This window comes from Chionomys nivalis, chromosome 19, assembly GCF_950005125.1.
Source record: "Chionomys nivalis chromosome 19, mChiNiv1.1, whole genome shotgun sequence".
NCBI lineage: Eukaryota > Metazoa > Chordata > Mammalia > Rodentia > Cricetidae > Chionomys > Chionomys nivalis.
In genome coordinates, this window is record NC_080104.1 from 63,025,750 (window position 1) to 63,048,876 (window position 23,127).

The 23,127-nt window shown below is 47.3% G+C and overlaps 2 protein-coding genes and 1 pseudogene across 2 annotated transcripts in view; 1 reads left to right on the plus strand and 2 right to left on the minus strand.

The window, feature by feature from the left end:
- The window catches only part of LOC130890474 (H-2 class I histocompatibility antigen, Q10 alpha chain-like), a 136,809-nt gene that overhangs the window by 30,577 nt on the left and 83,105 nt on the right, over positions 1 to 23,127 (plus strand). The gene's annotated exons all lie outside the window — the stretch shown is intronic.
- On the minus strand, positions 2,788 to 5,420 carry LOC130861972 (H-2 class I histocompatibility antigen, L-D alpha chain-like; annotated as a pseudogene).
- Positions 10,136 to 14,891, minus strand: LOC130890471 (H-2 class I histocompatibility antigen, Q10 alpha chain-like). The gene is made up of 7 exons (XM_057794405.1): positions 14,814 to 14,891; positions 14,339 to 14,608; positions 13,792 to 14,067; positions 11,391 to 11,666; positions 11,173 to 11,277; positions 10,959 to 10,991; positions 10,136 to 10,426 (listed from the first exon to the last, which is right to left on the minus strand). The coding sequence occupies exons 1-7, from the start codon at positions 14,884 to 14,886 to the stop codon at positions 10,422 to 10,424; spliced, it is 1,038 nt and encodes a 345-aa protein (XP_057650388.1). The 5' UTR covers positions 14,887 to 14,891; the 3' UTR covers positions 10,136 to 10,421.

A 23,127-nucleotide genomic window follows, 5' to 3' on the forward strand; every position in this document is an offset into this window, starting at 1 on the left:
CAAAACACATCGGATAAAAGCCCATTTTACACACGATGCTGCAACACTGTTTTTCTAGCTGAGAAGATGAATTTAGATTCTCGTCTTTCACCTTGTACAAAAGTAAACCTTGAATAGGGCAGAAAGTTTATTATGTTCAAATCTTGAAACACTGAAACTTCTGAAACTTCAAGAAGACAGCCTAGGGAAGTCTTCCAGATACTGGGGTAGGCAAGAACTTAGGATAGAACAGCAATATTACAGGAGCCAATGAGGCCACGCATCAGCACGAAAACAAAGTCCACAGCATAGGACATAATCAGCAGAGAGAACAGAAGCCACAATAGGAGGAAATCTATACCAGCTGGACTGCATACAGGGTACTAGAGTCCTCAATTTAAGAAGAACTGCAGAAACTAAATACAAGGAACAAACATTGTCAATCAACTAATGGTCGAGAGAATTGAATAGACAGTTATCTTAATAAAAGAAAATCTCAAATGGCCACTAGGTATTTAGTGTGCTCGGTATCTCTAGCCTTCATGACATGCAGATTAAACTCCTTTGAGGGGCTGGAGAGTTGGCTCAGAGGTGAAGGGCACTTGATGCTCTACAGAGGACCTGGGTTAGATGCGCTGTCTGTAACTCCAGCCCCAGAGACTGACACCTTCTTCTGAGCCCAGACACCAGGCACACACATGGTGCACATGCAGGCAAAACCCTCATCCACATGAAAGAGTGAAATAAAGATGATAAAACTGCTTAGAGACAGCGCTTCACCCCAATCAGAAAGGCTCTCACTAAGACATCTGACAGCAAATGTTGGAGAGAACATGGGGAGAGAGGAGCCCTTACTCACTCCTCTGTGTGTGTGTGTGTGCGCGTGTGTGTGCACTCGCATACACACACAAATTAATACTGTCTTTGTGGAAATCATTTTGCTCATTTCTTTAAAAAAAATTGAAGCTAGAACTACCGTATGACTCAGCTATTTTACTCCTGGGCAGAAGTACACACCCTACTGGTGAGATATTTACACCCCATGGTTATTGGTGTTTTTTCACTAGAGTGAAGAATTGGGTTTAGTCCATCAGTGGATGAGAAGACAATGGACATTTGGTATCTATATACAATGGAATACTGTTTGGCTGTAAATAATGTAATCACAAAATATTCAGGAAAATGGATGAACTTAGCATGTATATTATTAAGCGAGGTCTTTAAAAGAAAAACTACATTGTTTCTCCTCATACATGGGATATAGTCAACAATATATGGACCAGGTCATCTTCAAACACTTCAGAGATCTACAGACTATGGCATTTAAGATGTTTTAACAACCTATGTTCTTCTTTTTCATGGCAATGAGACACGTCTGCTCCTGGCAGCACCAATCTACTTCAGAGAAGATAATGGACATCGAAGAAACTCCACATGGAGTTTACTTTCTCTGTGGCAAAAGTAAGACACTGGGCAAGAAAATGCCCTTGCCTCGACTGCTGACAGTATGCTGTCCTAATTTGACAAGCAGCACACAAAATATCCTGCTTCACAGAATAGTCTGTCGGATATGCTAGACCTGTAGGCTGTAGATGGAAGCCCCAACATTGCAGAGGAACTTAGGGTGACTGTCCAGGTACCCAGCTGTTTCTGTCATTTCTCACATTTTTTGGAAGTCGCTTGCTCACACTTCCTGCTTACTCAGTTAATATTATTTCCTTCTTGGGTCTCTGAGGGAGTGGAAGACTAGATAGTTATAGTTTTCCTTGTTTGCTAGACACAGAAAGCAAGTTATAATAGAAAGGAAATTAGGTACAAGACTTTGGACTCACCAAGATAGAAATATGGAGTATTTTCTCTGAATTTGTCAAATGCAAATGGACTAGACATTATTGACGTATTTATTGCCTATATATATATTGTATATAGTTATTGTACTTATTGTATATAGCTTATATTAGTCATAGTTTTTTATTTTAAACAAAAGGAAAATGTAGTAGCATTTGATTTTTACTTTAATAAAATAAAATAAAGCTTACCTATAGATCAGAGAGTAAAACAGCCCCACTGGTCAGCCTGACTACCAGGCAGTGGTGACACACACCTTTAATCCCAGTAGCCACACTAGTTCCCATAGCAACCAGGCAGTGCCTTCCCTTAATCTCAGTGATGCACAACTTTAACGACAGCCCTAGAGAGGATTACAAAATGGGAGGAAACTGCTCTCAGACACAGTCTCATTCTGAGATTCTTGGAGGCAGGATCACCATTTTGGACTGAGGTTTAGGTAAGAGCCAGTGGCTGGCTGCTCCTACAGCCTCTTCCTGTCCCACCAGATGCAGAGCATAGTGAACATAGATTCTGGGAGGTTCTCCATGCTGCCTTTTGTTTCCTCCACAAACTCTACATATCTCAATTCTTTATTTTACCGCCAATCAACCTTTGAGATCAAGGACATGAACAATCAAGTTCACATTCAGATTCATATTTTCAGTGATGAAGTAGGAGCTGCAGCTCAGGGCAGCATGGAGGAGACAGGATGGAGATGTCCCCTCCTGTCTGCAGGAACAGGAAGATCGGCTGTGGAAGGCAACAGGACAGTGCAGGGACAGGGTCCTGGTGTGCAGGGTGGGCTGGGCTCCTCAGTTCTTCACATTGAGCCCATAGGATCACAGGGACCATGAGACACTATTGCTGAGGGTGAACTGAGGGGCTCTGAATGTCACAGGAGAGACCTGAACACATCGTCTGTCACTGCATCCACACCAGGCAGCTGTCTTCACGCTACAGAACAAGAGTCATGAACAATCACGGTGAAGACAACATCCCCACAACCCACCACTCACTCAAAGGTGATTCTGGGAGTCCATGAAACCCAATAATGTTCCCTCTGCCCCTCCCCAAGTCGGTCACCAGAATGTCACCTTTACAGTCTGGGAGAGATACATCAGAGCTCTGGGAACTGTCTCTGCCTAGAGTGAAATTATATACATGTTAATGGAAAGGTAATAACAGGGACCATATTTTGCTGGAGGAGCTATTATTGATTTCCAGAGCTCCTCAAATAATCCAGCTTCAACCCAAAGGCTTCAGGGACAATCCTGCTCCCCACTCTTACCTGGAGCTGGAGCATAGTCCCTTCCTTTTCCACCTGTGAGAAGAAAAGCTGTGAGAGACCAGGGAAGACCCCGACCCTAGGAAGTTTCCAGAACTGACAGCAGACCCAGGGTAGAGACAGTAGCAATGAGGGGTGTGGATGTGTTTCCCATTAATGAGGCAGAGACTCTTCTAAAAGGGGCTGAGAGAGAACTCAGACCCTGCCCTTTCCTACCTGTGTTTCTCCTCCTCTTCCTCACAACGGCCACCACAGCTACAATGATGGTCACAGCTCCAAGGAGAACCAGAACAGCAATGATTGCCATGATGGTGACCGTGGACTGAGGAGGCTCTGGGAAGGGAAGGACAGGAGGGAAGATGAGGGTCATGACCCCAGCTCTCAGCCCTGACCCCGCTCAGGGTCTACAGAAGGCTCCAACATTCCCTGACCCCAGCTCTGCACCTACACCCTCCTTACCCCATCTCAGAGTGAGGGGCTCAGGTAGCCCCTCATGGTAAACATGGCATGTGTATTTGTGCTCCTCCCCAGAAGGCACCACCAGAGATGCCCACTTCTGGAAGGTTCCATCCCCAGAAGGTCTGGTCTCCACCAGCTCCATGTCCTGAGTCTGTTCCACCTCCTCCCTCTTCCAGTTCAGGGTGATGATGGCAGGATAGAAACCCATGGCCCAGCACCTCAGGGTGACATCACCTTTAGACCCAGGATGATGGGTCACATGTGCCTTTGGGGGATCTGTGTGGAAGATTTAAGAAACCCCACAATTAACAAGATAAACTGAAATCTGCAAAGACAAAGTTAAATCAATGATGACACTGAACTATGTGACACTTTGAACACTTCTGTCATCACACTAGTGACCTGCAGGTAGAGCTGGTCCCCTCATCACAGAACTGCACATTTCCCTGGGAGGAACTAGGGGGAATCTACATGAGCTGGCAGGTCAACATGGTCTTCTTATGTGATGTTTTGTAGCATAAGTTAGGTTGTAAAAGAATGAAGGAATAGAAAATAATTAGTTTATATATGTGTTTAAATTCATATCAAAATAAGAAATTAGGGGCATGCACTACATGACGGTGCCACCATTGAGGCCATCTTGTTGTCCAGCATTAACTGTCCATCCAAGTGAACAGACATTACCAAAGTGAGCCGTAGAAACGTGGTGAACCTCTGACACTCAGCCAGAGAAAACGCCTCCACAATCTCTGTCTCTGGGAGAAGAGATACCAGGTATTGTCACACAGGATCCCTGGAAGTGGAGGGCAGAGGGAGGAGTTGCCAGAGGCCCCCACACCTGTGCGCAGCAGTGTGTCCTTCCCGTTCTCCAGGTATCTGAGCAGAGACTCCACGCACTCGCCCTCCAGGTAGGCCCTGCTGATCTCCCCAGCACCAGCCTGCTCCCACTTGCGCCAGGTGATCTGAGCCGCTGTGTCCGCCGCTGTCCACGTAGTCAGGTCGTCATTCAGGGCGATATAATCGTGGCCATCGTAGGCGTACTGTTCATACCCGCGGAGGAGGCGCCCGTCCGACCCCACGTCACAGCCGTACATATTCTGGTAGGTGTGAGAGCCTGCGGGACCCCAGGTCAGCCCCTCCCACCTGCCCCGCCCCCGTCACCGCGCCCCGCGGCCCCGCTGCCCCGCCCACCCGCGGACTCTAAACTGAAAGGGAAACCGGGTCCGGTCCCCACTCTCCTCCCAAACCTCGGACCTGGGACCCTGGCGACTCCGGCCCATGCATAGGGACGTGGAGGGGTGGTGACCTCCGACCGCGGTCACTCACCGCCCTCGCTCTGGTTGTAGTAGCCGAGCAGGGTCCTCAGGTTCCCTCGGAAAGTCTGCTCGCGGTTCTTGGTTCTTTGTGTGCTCCTCTCCCAATACTCCGGCCCCTCCTGCTCCATCCATAGTGCCCGGGGCTCCTTCCTTGGAGTCTCAGCATCGCTGTCGAAGCGCACGAACTGCGTGTCGTCCACGTAGCCGACTTCCACATACCGGGGCTCCCCGAGGCCAGGCCGGGACACGATGGTGTAGAAATACCGCATGGAGTGCGAGCCTGGGGGCGGCGCGCGGTGAGACCCCGACCCTGCTGCCGGGACCCCGGGCAGGAGCGCGGGCCGGGAGGGGAGCAGGGCGTGGGACTCGGGACGCGGGTGGAGAAGGGACGGGAGGGTCCGGCTGGGCCACGCGGGGACGCGGCTTCCCCGGTGCCGCCCCCGCCCTCCCCGGGGAGCCCGTTTCCCTCCCGACCCCGCACTCACCCGCGCGGGTCTGGGTTGGGGCCAGGGCGGCCGCCAACAGCAGGAGCAGCGTGCGCGGTGCCATCGCCCCCACCTCAGATCTGGGGCGTCTCCTGAGTTCCGCGGACTCCGTGGACTTTATAACCGGTGACCGAGGCGACGCTGGTTGTTTCTCCGGGATCTGGCCACCCAATGGAGATTAGAACAGCTCAGTTGTCAACAGTGTCTGGACAAAAGGACCTGACTCTGTAGGAGCCTGTCATGATAAGCTAAATAGAAACAGACCACCCAAAGGAAGTTCTTCACTTCCAACCATTATCACCGCCAGTGTAGGACTCAGCCATCCATAAGATTAGTGGAGGCCTGAGTCTCAGTAGTTTACCCTGAAGTAATACCTGGGGGCTCTTACATATGGGACTTGATCTCCTTGTTGGCTTTTTGGGGTTTATGGATCTGGGCATAACATTTGTGGGCTCGTCCTGGATCCCCCAAGCGCACGGGACTACACCCGTAGAGTTTTTCAACAGGTCCCTGAGTTTTCTGTGTTTTGTTTCATGTCTCATGTCTGTGTCTCATGTCTTTCTGTGAACAGGCCTTGGAACTGTGAGAGCCTGTAGACCATCTACAAAGAAGCAGGAAAAGATCACTGGCGGGGTACCTGGTGTCTCAGTTCAGTAGAGAGACACGCGGGATGCTACCAATGTCCATTCTGTAGATAGACTGGCGGGTTGCAACCGCAAAACAGCTTGAGGCTGACGTCTTTGGTTTGATTTGGCACCAACAGGATTTATCTGTCCATTGTCCTGTGTGTCTGAGTGTTGTTGTGTTTTGTCCTGACTTAGTCTGACACTGACCACGTGGGACAGATTCAAATTGAGACTTCTTTGACCTTGATATTGGGATCACTAACAGGACTTTAGAGATAGGGCCATAAGCATAGGGGTATATTTTCCTAAAAGGGATAAGACAAATAACCTCTACCTGCCACCATAAACATTTCATGAAAAGGAGTCAGCCTTGGTCTGTAGTGTAGGAGCAACACTGGCAGAGGCGCCATACAAGCAGGAGGCTGCGGGGCAGCATGCTTGTATGGATGGGTGGCTGGGCTATGTAGCCTTGTTGTTACAATGTAGCAAGGTTGCCAGCCACAGCTGTAGGGAGTGGATGTACCTTAATAGTTTCAAATAGTTTCAAACACTGAACAGAGAATCTGGGGTTAATTGCTATGGATGGAGAGGTTAACAGTCTTTTCCCCTATACTGCATACCACCACCACCCCCCTCCCATGCTGGTGGATGAGTTCCCTCCACCTGGCCTGAGGGCTGCTGCTTCAACTTCTGGCTAAACCTGACCAAGGTTTGGCTCCCAGGGTCAAGGACTCCGGCTATAGGTTTTAAGCTTCAGTGGCTGTGTTGTGACACTGTAGCCAGACTTCCCTCCACCAGTGCTGCTTTGGTCATTCAGATCCAATGTGTTATAAATATCTATCATCATTTAGAGGGGCCGGTTACAAGTTATTATCCATTAGGGTATGGAAAAAAAACTATAGTTAGTCTCAAATGTTTCACACTGGTACAGGATTTTATGTGATGTAAAGTTATTTTGTTGTAGTGTATGCATATTTCTGTTCTTGTTTAAAATATTGTAGCCATACAATCTATTATATACTACTGAGGGAAACCACAAGAAGGATTTTGGTAAGAGTTTTTTTTTTTTTTTTTTTTTTTTTTTTGGTTTTTTGAGACAGGGTTTCTCTGTGGTTTTGGAGTCTGTCCTGGAACTAGCTCTTGTAGACCAGGCTGGTCTCGAACTCACAGAGATCCACCTGTCTCTGCCTCCCGAGTGCTGGGATTAAAGGCGTGCGCCACCATCGCCCGGCTTGGTAAGAGATTTTATGTTGTCTGGAAAGCGAGGGAGAAAGCAGGAGACTGAAAGAATGAAGAGAGGAAATGTATTGAAGGTTTATAAAAAGATATAGAAGGTCAGAAGGCATGTGAACTATGTTTGTGTGGTTTCTCATACCTGCAAATACTGAATGTGCTTGTTTTGATGAAAAGTTTGTCTCTGTAGGTTCTCTTGCAAGCATGGAGCTGAGACAGAAAAGGTTTGGCTGTTTTCGCTGTCTCTGCCACCATCTCCGCTGTGGCCACATTTATGGGCCTGACTTCAGAGTTTATCACTGAACTCTAGTTACTGAATTTGGGTTAGCAGAAATTCAGATTTTTTTTTTTTGGTATAGATAATGGTTTTTTTTTTTTTTTTTTTTTTTTGATTTTTCGAGACAGGGTTTCTCCGTGGCTTTTGGTTCCTGTCCTGGAACTAACTCTTGTAGACCAGGCTGGCCTCGAACTCACAGAGATCCGCCTGCCTCTGCCTCCCGAGTGCTGGGATTAAAGGCGCGCCACCACCGCCCGGCTCTGGTTTAGATAATGTTAAAACTGTCTTGTTTATGTGACTATTCTGTAGCTTCAGATTTATAAGTTTATTTTGTCAAATGCAGTCAAAATTCCGGTAAGATAAAAAAAAAAACTAGTTAAAAGTTAATTAGTAACACTGGGAATTGATAACTTAAAACCTATGCATGGGTAATTTTAAAGAAATCATAGGCATTATTCCATTTAAAATTTAAATTTTAGATTGGCATTTTGCTAGAGTTAAAAAGAAATGGATGCCACATGATTTCACCGTGATCTTGATTAAAGGTGACCAAATGGAGTGGGTCTAACAAATCTCCAAGGTAATTTGGATTGGGACAGATTTTTTTCATGATGACTCATGTTCCGTTCTAAAAACAAGGTTTGAATTTATATGATTTAAAGTATTAAAGCTGCACCTTAATATTTTTATACACAAAAATTTATCTTACTCTGCCAGCTAGACTTTGTTAATTAAGAGTCACCCAGGTGATAATGGTTATACAGACATAAAGGGATCATAGGAAATAGCTGAGGGTTACAATGGCAGGACTGGAGTCCCAAAGAATGTGCAGGATGGAGCTCAACAGTTTTAGAAAAGCCAGTGCCAGGTGATTGTCACCAGAAGCACCAGCTACAGTGAAATGGAGCAGGCTGAGATCTAAAAGACAGGCTATGTATATGCTGTCAAGTGTGGAACCAAAGAAGTACTTTATTTTTGATATTCCAGAAAGACATTTAAGAGATTTTAATTTTTTCAGAAAAAAACTTAAAATAAATTTATAAGGCTGTGGGACATCTGTGCTTATAAAATGTTTTATATTGTTAATATTTGAACTTAAAATAAAAAGGCTAAAAATTAGGGTCAGAGTCATAAGCACCAAAAGCTAACCAGAAACAGAAATGTTCATTTTTTGTAACACAGAAGACAATAACCAAAACATTTTGATGGAGGGTTTGCAACAGCATCCAAGCCTGTGAATCTCAATCTTTTGGAGGTTGTACAGGGGTAGTCTAGGACCACCTGCATGTCAGATGTTTGAATTGAGATTCACAATATAGGCAAAACTGCAGGTTAAAATAACAATGGGAAAAATTTTGCAATGAGGTATCACTATAACGTGGAAAATTATATCAAAATGTCACAGCATTAAAAATATTAACTAATGGTTTAAAATGTATTTCCTTGTTCAAGGTCTATTCAGGCTTTTAAAAAGTATGTTTAACATCCTCATCTTTGCTACCTTTGTTGGGTTTAAGCTATTTCGATAAACTGAGTCATAAATTTTGTATTGATATTAAGAGGTTGGATCTCCTCTTTTGGAAAAAGAGTATTGTTTCTATGTCAATCACTCCGGGGTAATTAGAGATTCAATGGCCTTGTTAAGAAAATGGATTAATGATAGGGAACAGAACGCTCACACAAAAGTTAGATGGTGTGAAAACTTGTTCAACAGGTCTCCTTGGTAAACCACCTTACTTTCAGCTCTTGGTCCCTGCCTTATCAACAGACTAATGGCTTTTGTTTGAGAATGAGCCAGTACTGTTCACCTGATGGTGTTGAGGTCCCAGTATCACCCCTTGAGCCAGTGGACAGAGGGCCCATGGTTGCGTCCTGTCATCAGTACTTCTGAAGGGGGAAAAATGTAGGGCCCAGGGCAGCTTTCCCAGGGCAACTTGGTACACACCTGCCAAGACGGGTTCTATAGATCAGCAAGAAGGTAGACCTGAATCTCAGTTTGCCCTAGGGCAGTGCTGACTCCTAGACTCCCTCCTGTTCCCATCTCACTCTGGGACCTTTTCCAAGCCTCCACAGGAGACAGCATTAACAACTACATACAAACTTGTTCTGTTTTTACCCTTAGAATGATTAGCTTCAATTCCAAATCATTACAGAGTATGAAATTCAGTCTTGTAAAGGCTGCTAACTCATTGTAGACTGTTGGGAAGTACAAGTTAGTCAGTCATCTTTAAGGTACTGATATAATTAATTACAGGAATTAGCCTTATTTAGGTCCTTGTATATGTTTTCAAAGTAAAACTTAAAACAAGTGTCCATCCCAGTGTCCCTGTGATCACAGATGTCAGCATTTGAATCGAAGTGATAAAGAGAACAGAACCAGGAGGTGACAGAGCTGAGGAGTGACCTTGTCACAGCCAACTACACACTGAGCTTCACCTGGGCACAGCCCTGTTCTCACTCAGCTCCTACAGCCTCATCCTGTCCCACCAGATGCACACAGCATAGTGAGCACAGATTCCGGGAGGTTCTCCACGCTGCCATTTATTTCCTCCATAAACACTATCTCAATCCTTCATTTTACCGCCAATCAACATTTGAGATCAAGGGCATAAACAATCAAGTTCACATTCAGATTCTTATTTTCAGTGGAGAAATGAGGACTGTAGCTCAGGACAGCATGGAGGAGACAGGATGGAGATGTCTCCTCCTGTCTGCAGGAACAGGAAGGTTGGCTGTGGAAGGGAACAGGGCAGTGCAGGGACAGGGTCCTGGTGTGCAGGGTGGGCTGGGCTCCCCAGTTCTTCATATTGAGCCCATAGGATCACAGGGAACATCAGACACTATTGCTGAGAGTGAACTGAGGGGCTCTGGATGTCACAGGAGAGACCTGAACACATTGTCTATCACTCCATCCACACCAGGCAGCTGTCTTCACACTGCAGAACAAGAGTCATGAACAATCACTGTGAAGACAACATCCCAAAAACCTACCACTCACTCAAAGGTGATTCTGGGAGTCCCTGAAACCTAATCATGTTCACTCTGCCCCTCCCCAAGTCAGATCCCAGGGGGTCACCTTTACAGTCTGGGAGAGACATATTGGAGCCCTGGGAACTGTCCCTGCCTGGGGTAAAAATACATCCATATTCATGGGAAGATAAAAATTTGGCCCCTAGGGGCTGGAGAGATGGCTCAGTGGTTAAGAGCACTGACTGCTCTTCCAGAGGACCCGGGTTCAATTCCCAGCACCCACATGGCAGCTCACAACTGTCTGAAGATCCAGTTGCAGGAGATCTAACACATTCACACCAATGCACATAAAATAAAGTTAAATAAACCATAAAAATATTTTAAAAAATTTGGCCCCTAGAAGATTTGCTGGAGGAGCTATTATGTATTGCCAGAGCTCCCCAAATACTCCAGCTTCAACCCACTGGCCTCAGGGACAATCCTGCCCACCACTCTTACCTGGAGCTGGAGCATAGTTCCCGCCTCTTCCACCTGTGAGAAGAAAAGCTGTGAGAGACCAGGGAAGTCCCTGACCCTAGGAAGTTTCCAGAACTGACAGCAGACCCAAGTTAGAGACAGCAGCAATGAGGGGTGTGGATGTGTTTCCCATTAATGAGGCCGAGCACACTTCTAAAAGGGGCTGAGAGAGAATTCAGATCCTGCCCTTTCCTACCTGTGTTTCTCCTCCTCTTCCTCACAACAGCTCCAATGATCACAGCTCCAAGGAGAACCAGACCAGCAATGACCGCCATGACGGGGACCTTAGACTGAGGAGGCTCTGGGAAGGGAAAGTGAGGGTCATGACCCCAGCTCTCAGCCCTGACCCTGCTCAGGGTCTGTAGAAGGCTTCAGCTTTCCCTGACCCCAGCTCTGCACCCAGTCCTTCCTTACCCCATCTCAAAGTGAGGGGCTCAGGCATCCCCTCATGGTACACATGGCAGGTATATTTGTGCTCCTCCCCAGAAGGCACCACCAGAGATGCCCACTTCTGGAAGGTTCCATCCCCAGAAGGTCTGGTCTCCACCAGCTCCATGTCCTGAGTCTGTTCCTCCTCCTCCCTTTGCCAGGTCAGGGTGATGTCAGCAGGATAGAAACCCAAGGCCCAGCACCTCAGGGTGACATCACCTTTAGGTCCAGGATGATGGGTCACATGTGCCTTTGGGGGATCTGTGTAGATGGTTTAAGAAATCCCGCAATCAACAAGATAAACTGAAATCTGCAAAGACAAAGTTAAATCAATGATGACATTGAACTATGTGACTGTTCGAACACTTCTGTCAGCACACTAGTGACCTGCAGGTAGGGCTGGTCCCCTCATCACAGAACTGCAGTTTCCTGGGGACCCAGAAGCTAAGAGGGAATTCACATGAGCCAGCAGGTCAACATGGTCTTCCTTATGTGACATTCTGTAGCATGAGTTATGTAGGAAAAGGATGAAGGAAAATAATTATTTTTTAATTATTATTATTATTTTTGGCTTTTCAAGACAGGTTTTTTTTTTTTTTTTTTTTTTAAAGATTTACTTATTATGTATACGCCATTCTGCCTCCATGTATACCTGCATGCCAGAAGAGGGCGCCAGATATCATTACAGATGGTTGTGAGCCACCATGTGGTTGCTGGGAACTGAACTCAGGACCTCTCTGGAAGAGCAGCCAGTGCTCTTAACCACCAAGCCATATCTCCAGCCCTGAAAATAATTATTTTGTATATGTGATTAAATTCACATAAAATAAGAGACTAAGAAGAAGGAGGTATATGAGGTGCCACTAACTTTTGCTGCCACCATTGAGGCAGGACCATCTTCCTGACCAGCATTAACTGTCTGATCAAGTGAACAGCCATCACCAAAATGTGTAGCACAATTGGGTGAACCTCTGATCCTCAGTCAGAGAAAATGACTCCCCAAGCCACACCTCTGTTGGGACAATATACCAGGTATTGTCACTCAGGATCCCTGAAGTGTGCTGTGGAGCCCAGTGCAACACTCACTGGGACACAGAGGTGCTCACAGGGTGTGTGGAATTCCCTGTCATTCCAGTCCTGGAGGTGCAGAAGACCCTGTCTCTGAGGAAGTTCAATTCTTAATTCATTAGGGCAACACTAACTTCTTGGGTCAGAGGGGGAGCAGGGTAGGAGTAGGGATGAAGGAGTGGGCCTCAGGATGGCTAGTTTTGGAAGAAAAATGTCCAATCTCCCAGGAATATTTCTCGTTTAAAGGGAACACTGACTTACTCCAAAGTTGGAAAAACTGCGTCTCAAAAAAATTAATAAAATAAAACCAACAACAACAACAAAACCCCACTGATTTAACTTGTCTAATTATCCAGAGTGTCAGTCCCCATGGCACCAGTGGAGACGGATACACACGATAACACAGGGGAGGGAGAAAAGGAATACCATCCCAGGGAGGAAGGAAAACTCACCAAAATGAAAAAGATGACTTCGAAAAAAACAAAACAAAACAAAACAAAAAAAATTAAAGAGAAAAAAAGAAGAGAAAAAAACCTCCACAATTTGTCCAGAGCTCCAACAGCAACAAAAAAACGCCTCTGATTTAACTTGTCTAATTATCCAGAGTGTGAGTCCCCATGGCACCTGTGGAGACTGATACACATAACACAAGGGGAGGGTAAGAAATACTGTCCCAGACTGAGAAAGAAAAACTCAGTTAAAGGAAAATGACGACTTCGAAAATAAAACAAAACAAAAATATGAAAGAAAAAAAGAAGAGAAAAAAAACCCACAATTTGTTCAGAGCTCCCCGGAAGTTCCCACGTGACCATTGTAGGAAGAGATAGAATTGGGGTGTGGGATGGATGCAAACCTCACACACAGGAATCTGGGAGAATGTATTCTTTGGAAATTTCTAGAAACTGGGGAAGCAGCCTAGTGTAGGGGAGTCCATGTCTCCCATCAGGTAAAGGAGACTCCGGTCCTGGTGTGTAAGGGCTGACACACTCAGATGACAGAACTCAGAGTCCACAGACACTGGGTGTGGGCAGAGAACCCGGCCTGGGAGAGGCCATGGCTGACAGGGGCTGCAGACTGAAGGAGCCACTGTTGGTGATGTCGGTATCCTCTCTCCTCCCTCCTGAGACAGATGTGGAACTGTCCAGGGAGAAGGCTGAGTCCTGGAGGTCAGTGCGGTCCCTTCCATGCTGGATCAGGAGACCCAGGGACCCTGTCTGCCCTCAGAGACAGTGGGTTTCCTCTTCCTCAGGACAGAGCCCAGCCCGAGGGCAGAGGGAGCAGTTGCCCGCGACCCCCCCCGACCCCCCCCCCCCCGCACCTGTGCGCAGCAGCGCGTCCTTCCCGTTCTCCAGGTATCTGATCAGCCACCATAGGCACTGTCCCACCAGGTAGACCTTGTATCTCTCTGCCTCCCCAGCCTGCTCCCACTTGCGCCGGGTGATCTGCGCCGCGGTGTCTGTCGCCGTCCACGTCTTCAGGTCCTCGTTCAGGGCGATGTAATCGCGGCCATCGTAGGCGACCTGTTCATACCCGCGGCGGAAGCGTCCATCTGACCCCAACTCACAGCCATACATCACCTGGATGGTGTGAGAGCCTGCGGGGACCCCGCCGTCAGCCCCGCCCACCAGCGCTCAGCCCCTCCCACCAGCGCTCAGCCCCGCCCACCCGCCCCGCTCCCGTCATCTGTGTCCCCCCCCCCCCCCCCCCCCCCCCCCCCCCCGCGTACCCGCCCACCCGCGGACTCTAAACTGAAAGGGAAACCCGGTCCGGTCCCCGCTCTCCTCCCTCGGACCTGGGACCCGAGGCGACCTCGGCCCGCGCATAGGGACTTGGAGGGGTCGTGACCTCCGACCGCGGTCACTCACCGCCTTCGCTCTGGTTGTAGTAGCCGAGCAGGGTCCTCAGGTTCACTCGGAAAATCTGCTCAATGTTCTTGGCGATCTGTGTCTCCCTCTCCCAATACTCCGGCCCCTCCTGCTCCACCCACGGCGCCCGCGGCTCCATCCTCGGAGTCTCCGCGTCGCTGTCGTAGCGCACGAACTGCGTGTCGTCCACGTAGCCGACTTTCATGTACCGGGGCTCCCCGAGGCCGGGCCGGGACACGATGGTGGAGAAATACAGCAGCGAGTGCGTGCCTGGGGGCGGCGCGCGGTGAGACCCCAACCCTGCTGCCGGGACCCCGGGCAGGAGCGCGGGCCGGGAGGGGAGTAGGGCGCGGGGTTCGGGACGCGGGTGGAGAAGGGGCGCGAGGGTCCAGCTGGGCCGCGCGGGGACGCGGCTTCCCCGGAGCTGCCCCCGCCCTCCCCGCAGAGCCCGTTTCCCTCCCGACCCCGCACTCACCCGCGCGGGTCTGGGTCGGGGCCAGGGCGGCCGCCAGCAGCAGGAGCAGCGTATGCGGTGCCATCGCCCCCATCTCAAATCTGGAGCGACTCTGAGTTCCGGGGTCTGCGTGGACTTTATAACCGGTGACCGCAGCGACGCTGGTTGGTTCTCCGTGATCTCGTCACCCAATGGGGTGAGAACCGCCAAGTTGTCATCAGTGTCTGAGCAGAAGGACCTGACCCAGGTTAGGAGCTGGAAAAGTGAAACTGGGCACAGGGGCATCCCCAGCCCTGGGCTTCCCCACCCAGACCTCACCGCCTGGGGACTAACACTTTGTCTGAACCCTGAGCTGCGGGATGGAGCGCTGTGTGTCGTGGTGTCTCTGAGCCGCCTAAGGCCAACTGTTCCTCAGGTTAGTTAGGGTGAAACCTAAGAGCATGAAGCTTCCAGGTAAAATACACACAGCATTTAAAATGAATTTTCACAGAAACTGGTGTTGTGGGGGTCCTAGTAAGTGCATCGGGCTGCCGTGGACACCTGCATCGGGAGGTGACTGGGGTTTTTACAGCTCTTATTAAGCACTTTGGACACACTGTGTTATAGGTGACTCTCCATGCAGGAAGTAGGCCCTGCTCACCTCTGCTTTCACTTTCTTTCTTTTTTCTTTTTTTTTTTGGTTTTTCGAGACAGGGTTTCTCTGTGGTTTTGGAGCCTGTCCTGGAACTAGCTCTTGTAGACCAGGCTGGTCTCGAACTCACAGAGATCCACCTGCCTCTGCCTCCTGAGTGCTGGGATTAAAGGCGTGCTCCACCACAGCCAGGCTTCTGCTTTCACTTTCTACTTCAGTTATGTTTGGCTGCGATTTGAAGACATCAAGTCAACCTCCAAAGAGACAAAAAAAAAAAAATAATGTATAAATTTGAATTTTCTCCACACTATTGAACAGAGATGAAATCTCAAATCCCCAGTTTGTACGTGTGGTGGTTTGAAAAAGTGGCCCCCATAGCTTGTAGCACAATAAGGAGGTGTGGCCTTATTGGAGGAAGTGTGTCACTGTGAGGCTTGTGCTTTGAGGTCTCCTATGTTCAAGTTATGCCCAGTGTGGACACAGTTCACTTCCTGTTTCCTTCAGATCAAGATGTAGATCTCTCAGCTCCTTCTCTAGCACCATGTCTGTCTGCATACCACCATGTCCTGTCATGTTGATAATGAATTAAACCTCTAGAAGTGTAACCCACCCTCAATTAAATGTTTTCCTTTATAACAGTTGCCATAGAGCCAGGCAGTAGCGTCTCACTACTTTAATCCCAACATTCAGGAAGCAGAGGCAAGCAGATCTTTAAGTTTCATGCCAGCCTGGTCTATTGAGCCAGTTCTCTACCAGCCCAGGTTACATACACCCACAAAAACCCGGGCTCAAACAAACAAACAAACAAACAAACAAACAAAAAGTGTTGCCGTGTCACGGTGTCTCTTCACAGCAACAGAAGGCCTAATTAAGACAGTACCCTTTCACATTAGCAGCATCAGTGTCTACACTGCACAAACCTATGGAATTTAGAAGCCAACATGGTTATCAGATTTTGTGTCCAACAGAACGTGCAACATTCATCTCTTACATCTCCTCAGCTCATAAAGTATCAGGGAATGAGAGGATCACAGGTTATGTAACCTCTACCACACAGTCATCATTATTCTCTTTATTATTACAGTTTCTCTCTGACTGTGGTTTATTCACTAAAGCAACTGTACCATGGAAATGTGTGCACACAGGGATACGTGGAGTGTAGACAGGGTCAGTGCCCTGCTGTATTTGGCTCCACAGGGGTCTCTTCCCATGGAGAAGGGGTCTACTCTGCTGAGACAATGACCCAGGTCCACACGGACAATCTCAGGACTATGGAATGAAGATCCGTGTGAAACACAAGCACCTGGAGCCACAGATGATCATCTGGGAAGAAACACTAGGAGTCTGAGTGTAAGCACAGGCTGTGAAGACACAATTCTGAGCGAAGAGGCAAAGTTTCTATTTTCAGGTGAGATCTCTGAGCATCAGGCTCAGATATAAGAGTAAGCCAGAAATATGCTTAAGCTATTGAACAAACAGTACTGCAAAAAGTACAGTTTCTGAGTGATTATTATGTGGTCTGGGCAGCTGGGAACAAACAAGCAGCCTCTGCCTACAGAAGGGTGAGGGGGGATGAAATTAGTCTGACCACAGCACTGGATGTCATGAAACTTACTGTGTAGACTTACTCTTATGAAGGCGCAAGTCATAAACAATCCCACACCAGTTTGGAATTGTGATTAATAGGGTGGTATTTATTTAAAGGGGAATAAACTTACAGATCACCGTCCCAGACAACAGTCCTCTGCAATTAGGAAGAAGTCTCGTCGCCGGATGTCGGAGCCCATGTGGGCCCAACATAGATTCCCTAACCCGGCTGAAACGGAGTCGCGAGGAATAAAACTGACACAGCTTACAAGGTCATCTTGGAAAAGGCCAGAATCAATCTTTATTCCCGGAACATCTTATATCTACATCCAGTGGGGGGAAAACCCATTAGGCTGTCTCCTAGGCAACCAGGTGCCTGGGCTTAGGTCACGTCCACATCTAGCAGTCAGGTAGGCCATGAATTAGCATCTCTATAAGACATCCTCTTAGTTACAAAAGGAAGGAAGCACCGAACCTCTGACACTCTTGAGTCATCAGCTTTAGCCAACATCTCTCCTCAGGTAATCCACATTCTAACAAAAGAAACTAGGAGCAGCACATCCTGACTTTTGTTAAGGAGGCGACAGCTTGTCTGCAGAGCTATGTGCCTAGCTCAGACCAGGCTAATGGCTACTGTGCCAAACCGAAATATGGGCCCACAGCCGGAACCGGAGCAGGAAGTAAAAAGAGAGAGAGGAGGGAAGTAGCAGCCTTTTTTAAAGGGAAAGAGACCACGCCCCAATGGGCTGGTATCTCGGCGGCTATTGGCTGGAGGAGCGGAAGGACCTCCCGCAACACTCTTATATCTGAGCCTGATGCTCAGAGATCTCACCTGAAAATAGAAACTTTACCTCTTCTCCCAGGACTGAGTCTTCACACCCTGGTTCTTACACTCAGACTCCTAGTGTTTCTTCCCAAATGTTCACAGAGAACTCTTGTGATCTTGAACTCACAGAGATCCACCTGTCTTTGCATCCTAAGTACTGGGATTAAAGACCTGTGTCACCACACCTGACTCTCATTACTTTTCCATGACTGTGATAAAACACTGTTACCCATTCAACTAATAAAAGTTAGTGTTCAATTTGGGTTTAAGCTTCCACAGAGTTTGAGCCCATGATGGCAGAGGAAAGGTGTGGTGGCAGGAACAGCTGAGAGCTCACATCTTGATCCACGGGCAGAGACACTGGGAATAGTGAGAGTTTTAAAAACCTCCATGCCTGGCCCCAGTGACACACCTCCTTTAACTAGGCCACACCTCCTGATCCTTCCCAAACAGTTCCAGGAGACTCTACCCTTCTCTTTCTCCCTCAGGCATTACCCCATCAATGTCCAGCACCCCTAGCTCCAGAGCTGTGCACATTAGTACTAACTATCTCTTCCTTTGCCATCTAGTTTCTCATACTATGACCAGCCATCTTGTCAGCCATCTTGCTGTGAGCCAGGTTGTGTGGCTTTCTCATGTAAAAGTTTCAATGGTGCTAGAGAAATGACTCAGAGGTTAAGAACACTTACTGCTGTTGCAGAGGATCCTGAATCAGTTTGCACCACTCACATGGTGTTTCACTATTATCTGTAACTTTGGTTCCATGTGATCCGATGTCTGGTGCACTTACATATAAAGAAAAAAATATACCTAATAAAAATAAAAATAAAGAATACATTTTTCAAATACTCTAAGGGCTCCCTCTCCTTCTTCTACACATCTAGTGTGTGAGAGGACAGGGCCATTTAGTTTATGTAGCATGAATAAATAAAAACCCAGAGACAGATATTGGGGGTTCCAGCTGAAGATCAGAAAGGCAAAACAGCCAAGCCATTAGAGAAAACTTACCTCTACCAAGGCTGGGCAACTGCAAATTGAGCCCCGAGCCCATCTCCTCCCATCTTATATACCCGTCTAGTGCTGGATTAAAGCATGTAATTCCCTAGTACTGTGATTAATGTTATGAGCCACTACCACCTTTATTTGTTTCTGTATGGATCTTGTGTATCCCAGAGTGGCCTTGAACTCACAGAGATCCATCTGCCTGTCTCCCAAGTACTGGGATTAGAGGTATGTGCCACCACTACCTGACCTCTAAGTGGCTTATTTTGCCCTCTGATTTTCAGGCAAGCTTTATTTATTAAAACATAAATAAAATATTGTGATATTTATCCTTTTTGTCTACAATAAAACAGAATGCTGCCAGGTGGTGGCGGCGCACACCTTTAATCCCAGCACTCAGGAGGCAGAGGCAGGTGGATCTCTGTGAGTTCAAGGCCAGCCTGGTCTACAAGAGCTAGTTCCAGGACAGGAACCAAAAGCTATGGAGAAACCCTGTCTCGAAAATCAAAAAAAAAAAAAAAAAAAGAATGCTATAACTAATATAAGAAAAACTATATACCAAAGTACAGTAACTGTATACATATCCTTAATTACATCAACAACAATATGTAGTCCATTTGCATTTGACAAATTCACAGAAAATACTCCATTTTCTATCCTATCTTGGTGAGTCCAAAGTTTTCTACCTAGTTTACTTTCTATCACAACTTGCATTACCATCCTGAACTATTTTTTGATATCTCTCAACCTTATATACTTTACATTTCTTTAGGGAATTTCTTTTCTGAGTCTTGTCAACAAGGAAAACCGTAACTATAACTAGCCTTCAACTCCCTCAGAGACCCAGAAGGGAATAATATTAGCTGAGTAATTAGGAAGTACAAGCAAGTGACTTCTCCCAAAATGTGAGAAATGGCAGATACTGCTGTAGGAAATCTTACAGCTTGTGGTTACCCGCCTACTGGGGCGTGGCCTCTTAAACCATATATGCTGACACAGAGCCTATGTGCACCCCTTCTTCCTTTGCCCTGGCTTCTGGTTCAGATTGTTGGATTGCTGGATTTGATCTCTGTCCATAGCTCAAACAGAGAATGTTGGCAGGTGGTCTATAGAAATAACCAGACTAGCTTTATTATAAAATATTCAGCTTTAATAAGGGTAAGAAAAGGGGGACTGGGGCTGGAGAGATGGCTCAGAGGTTAAGAGCATTGCCTGCTCTTCCAAAGGTTCTGAGTTCAATTCCCAGCAACCACATGGTGGCTCATAACCATCTGTAATGGGGTCTAGTGCCCTCTTCTGGCCTGCGGGCATACACACAGACAGAATATTGTATACATAATAAATAAATAAATATTTTTTAAAAAGAAGAAAAGAAAAGGGGGACTTACAAAGCCAGAGTTCCCGCGAAGCATAGGAAAAACAAAGAGAGCTTGGGGAGCACACCTGCAATATTTATAAGTAAATATTAGCCTAAAGGGAACACGCCCTACAAACAAGGTGATTGACTGGGCTTCCCCTTCAAGAGAATTCTGATTTGTGAGTTTACCTCACAAATAGCTATCTTTTTCTCAATTCTGAGCTAGTGTGGGATTTGGTATATGGGGAGAACTATCCAACCTCACAGTGACACACAGAAGCCATTATGTTTAACATTTTCAGATTGTTGTGAATACTCAGATTTGCTATGGCAATAAAACAATATTTATAAGCTTCTATAAATATTTATTTATTTTATTTATGCATGTGAGGTTTTTTTTTTTTTTTTTTTTTTTTTTTTTTTTTTTTTTTTTTTTTTTTTTTGGTCTGTGGTGATGAGCACTGAATGGCTCAATTGCTGACCGCTACTGCCAGCTCCCCTTGTCTACATTTGCCAGATTTGGAACAGCTTCTGCCCAAAGAGAGTTCTATTAACCTGGCAGAGCACTGATGTGAGCACAGTTTGAATTTGAAAGTGTGTAAAGGAAAAGAATAAAAGCCCAGCAGAATTGTTGGCTCTTGTTTCCAGGGATGCATGCAGTCTCTCAGAAGCCTCCTAATCGACTGCCTGATAAGTTTTATAAAAATTTGTTCTTTATTTCTATGTATTTTGTGTTTTGCCTGCTTACCCATCTGTGCATCACATAATGCTGCATCCAAGGAGTTCAGGTCCCCTGAACCAGAGTTACAGACGGGTGTTAGCCTACTGTGGATGCTGGGAATCAAACTCAGGTCCTCTGAAGAGAAGCCAAGTGCTCTCTACCCCTGGACCCTCTCTCTTTCCAGTCCAAGTGACTACACTCACACTGTGTGTGCTAATGAGCTTTACGTCAGCTTGACACACGAACTCCAGTCGTCGGAAAGGAGGGAATCTCAGCTGAGAAAACGCCTCCATGAGATCCACCTGTAGGGCATTTTCTCCATTAGCAATCATGGGGGAGGGCCTAGCCCATTGTGGATGATTCTGTCCCTGGGCTGGTGGTCCTCAGGTCTATGAGAAAGTAGACTAAGCAAGATATGAGGACCAGATGGAGTAAGCAGCATCCTCCATGACCTCTGCATCAGCTCCTGCCTCCAGGTCCCTGCCCTGTGTGAGTTCCTATCCTGACTTCCTCCCCATCTGGCTTTGTGGTCCTGGTGTTTTGCTGCAACAATAGAAACCCTGACTGAGACTTGAGCCAACTCAAGTAGCCATCAGATGCTATTCTGCTTTCTTTGCTGCGGCAAACACTGTGACCAAAAGTGTCATGGAGTGGAAAGGGTTTGACTTTCAGGTTACAGCCCGGCCTTGGAGCTAGAGGCAGAAACTGAAGCCGAGACCATGAGACATGCTCACGGGCTTGCTCTCACTGGCTTCCTCTGCAAGCTTCTTTCTGTCCACCCTAGGTGCCCCTGACTAAGGGTGAGGCGTCCACAGTGAGCTGGGCCATCTGACATCAATCTGTGCAGCACCCACTGCTCTGGGGCAGTGAGGGAATGAAGAAAGGACAGACACACACGCGATGAAGCTGGGATATGGGGGTTTCTCTAATGCTGCTGACACCTCCACAATCTGGAACCCCAATGTTTATAGGTACAGTGGAGGAAGGGGTTGGCTAGTCTGGGCACGAGGTCTCTACAGGTGAGCAGTCTCAGGCTATGAACATCCAGGAGCAGGAAGCCACAGTTGGTAATCTTAGCACACGTTGACCCATAGTTCATAGACTCTCATGCTTGGCTCCCAAGAAGAGCATTGCCAGCTCTGGAACCAGGCCTTTGTTGGTAATGGCCTTGACAATGTCCCATGGGCCATTTGATCATGGAATCCTCAGAAGACCATGGCCGTGTCGAACACACATTCACTCACTCACTCAGGACTTCCTCTGCTCCCTGCAAACCAGCAATCAAGAAAATGCCCACAAACACACCCTCAGACCAATCTGATGGAAGCAATTCCTCAGATGAGGCTCACTCTGCCCAGGTTAGACACCACAGGAAGCAAAGCTCCATGTGTAGTTGGATATGTGCTGTCAGCAATAATACCCAGGGCAGACACTGTCTGGATTTTTTTTTTTTTTTTGGTTTTTTGAGACAGGGTTTCTCTGTGGTTTTGGAGCCTGTCCTGGAACTAGCTCTTGTAGACCAGGCTGGTCTCGAACTCACAGAGATCCGCCTGTCTCTGCCTCCCGAGTGCTGGGATTAAAGGCGTGCGCCACCACCGCCCAGCCTGTCTGGATTATTTTTAGAGACTTTTAATTTCATTTTATGTGTTTGAGTATTTTGTATGTAGTTGTGCACATGTGCAGTACCCTTGGAGCCCAGAAGAGGGCGAGAGATCCCCGGAACTGCAGTCACAGATGGCTGTCAGCTGCCATGTAGGTGCTGAGAACCAATCCCATGTCCTCTGTAACAGCAGCTGGTCAATGAGTGAATGTGTATTTGACACGGCCATGGCCGGTTGAGGACTCCAAGAACAGATGACCCATGGGACATTGTCAAGGCCATTACCAACACAGATCTGGCTCCAGAGATGGCAAAGTTTTCCTTGGGCGTCCAAGTCTTAGTGTCCATAACTTTTGATCAACGTGTGCAAAGATTACCACATCTTTGAACCACATCTCCAGCCCCACCATCTGCTTCTGTTTGAAGCAGATCAGGGGCTCATTACCTCCTATTGCAGCCTCCACCTGCAAGACCCTTTTCTAGAGGAGGGTGGAAGAGGGCGGCGGCTGTGCTGGTGTTCTGGAAGAGTTAAGGGGTCGCAATGGACAGGATTTGAATCTTAGGAACTCTGGTGAGACATCCACCTCTCACCCCTTAGGGTGTTTACGGGG

Bases quoted from the DNA above. Each gene is read 5' to 3' on its own strand.
- LOC130890471 (XM_057794405.1), bottom strand. From the start codon at position 14,886: ATGGGGGCGATGGCACCGCATACGCTGCTCCTGCTGCTGGCGGCCGCC. The intron at 11,667-13,791 runs GTGCGGGGGGGG...CCATCTACACAG, and splicing joins GGACGCGCTGCTGCGCACAG to ATCCCCCAAAGGCACATGTG. The intron at 11,278-11,390 runs GTAAGGAAGGAC...TTCCCTTCCCAG, and splicing joins GCCCCTCACTTTGAGATGGG to AGCCTCCTCAGTCTAAGGTC.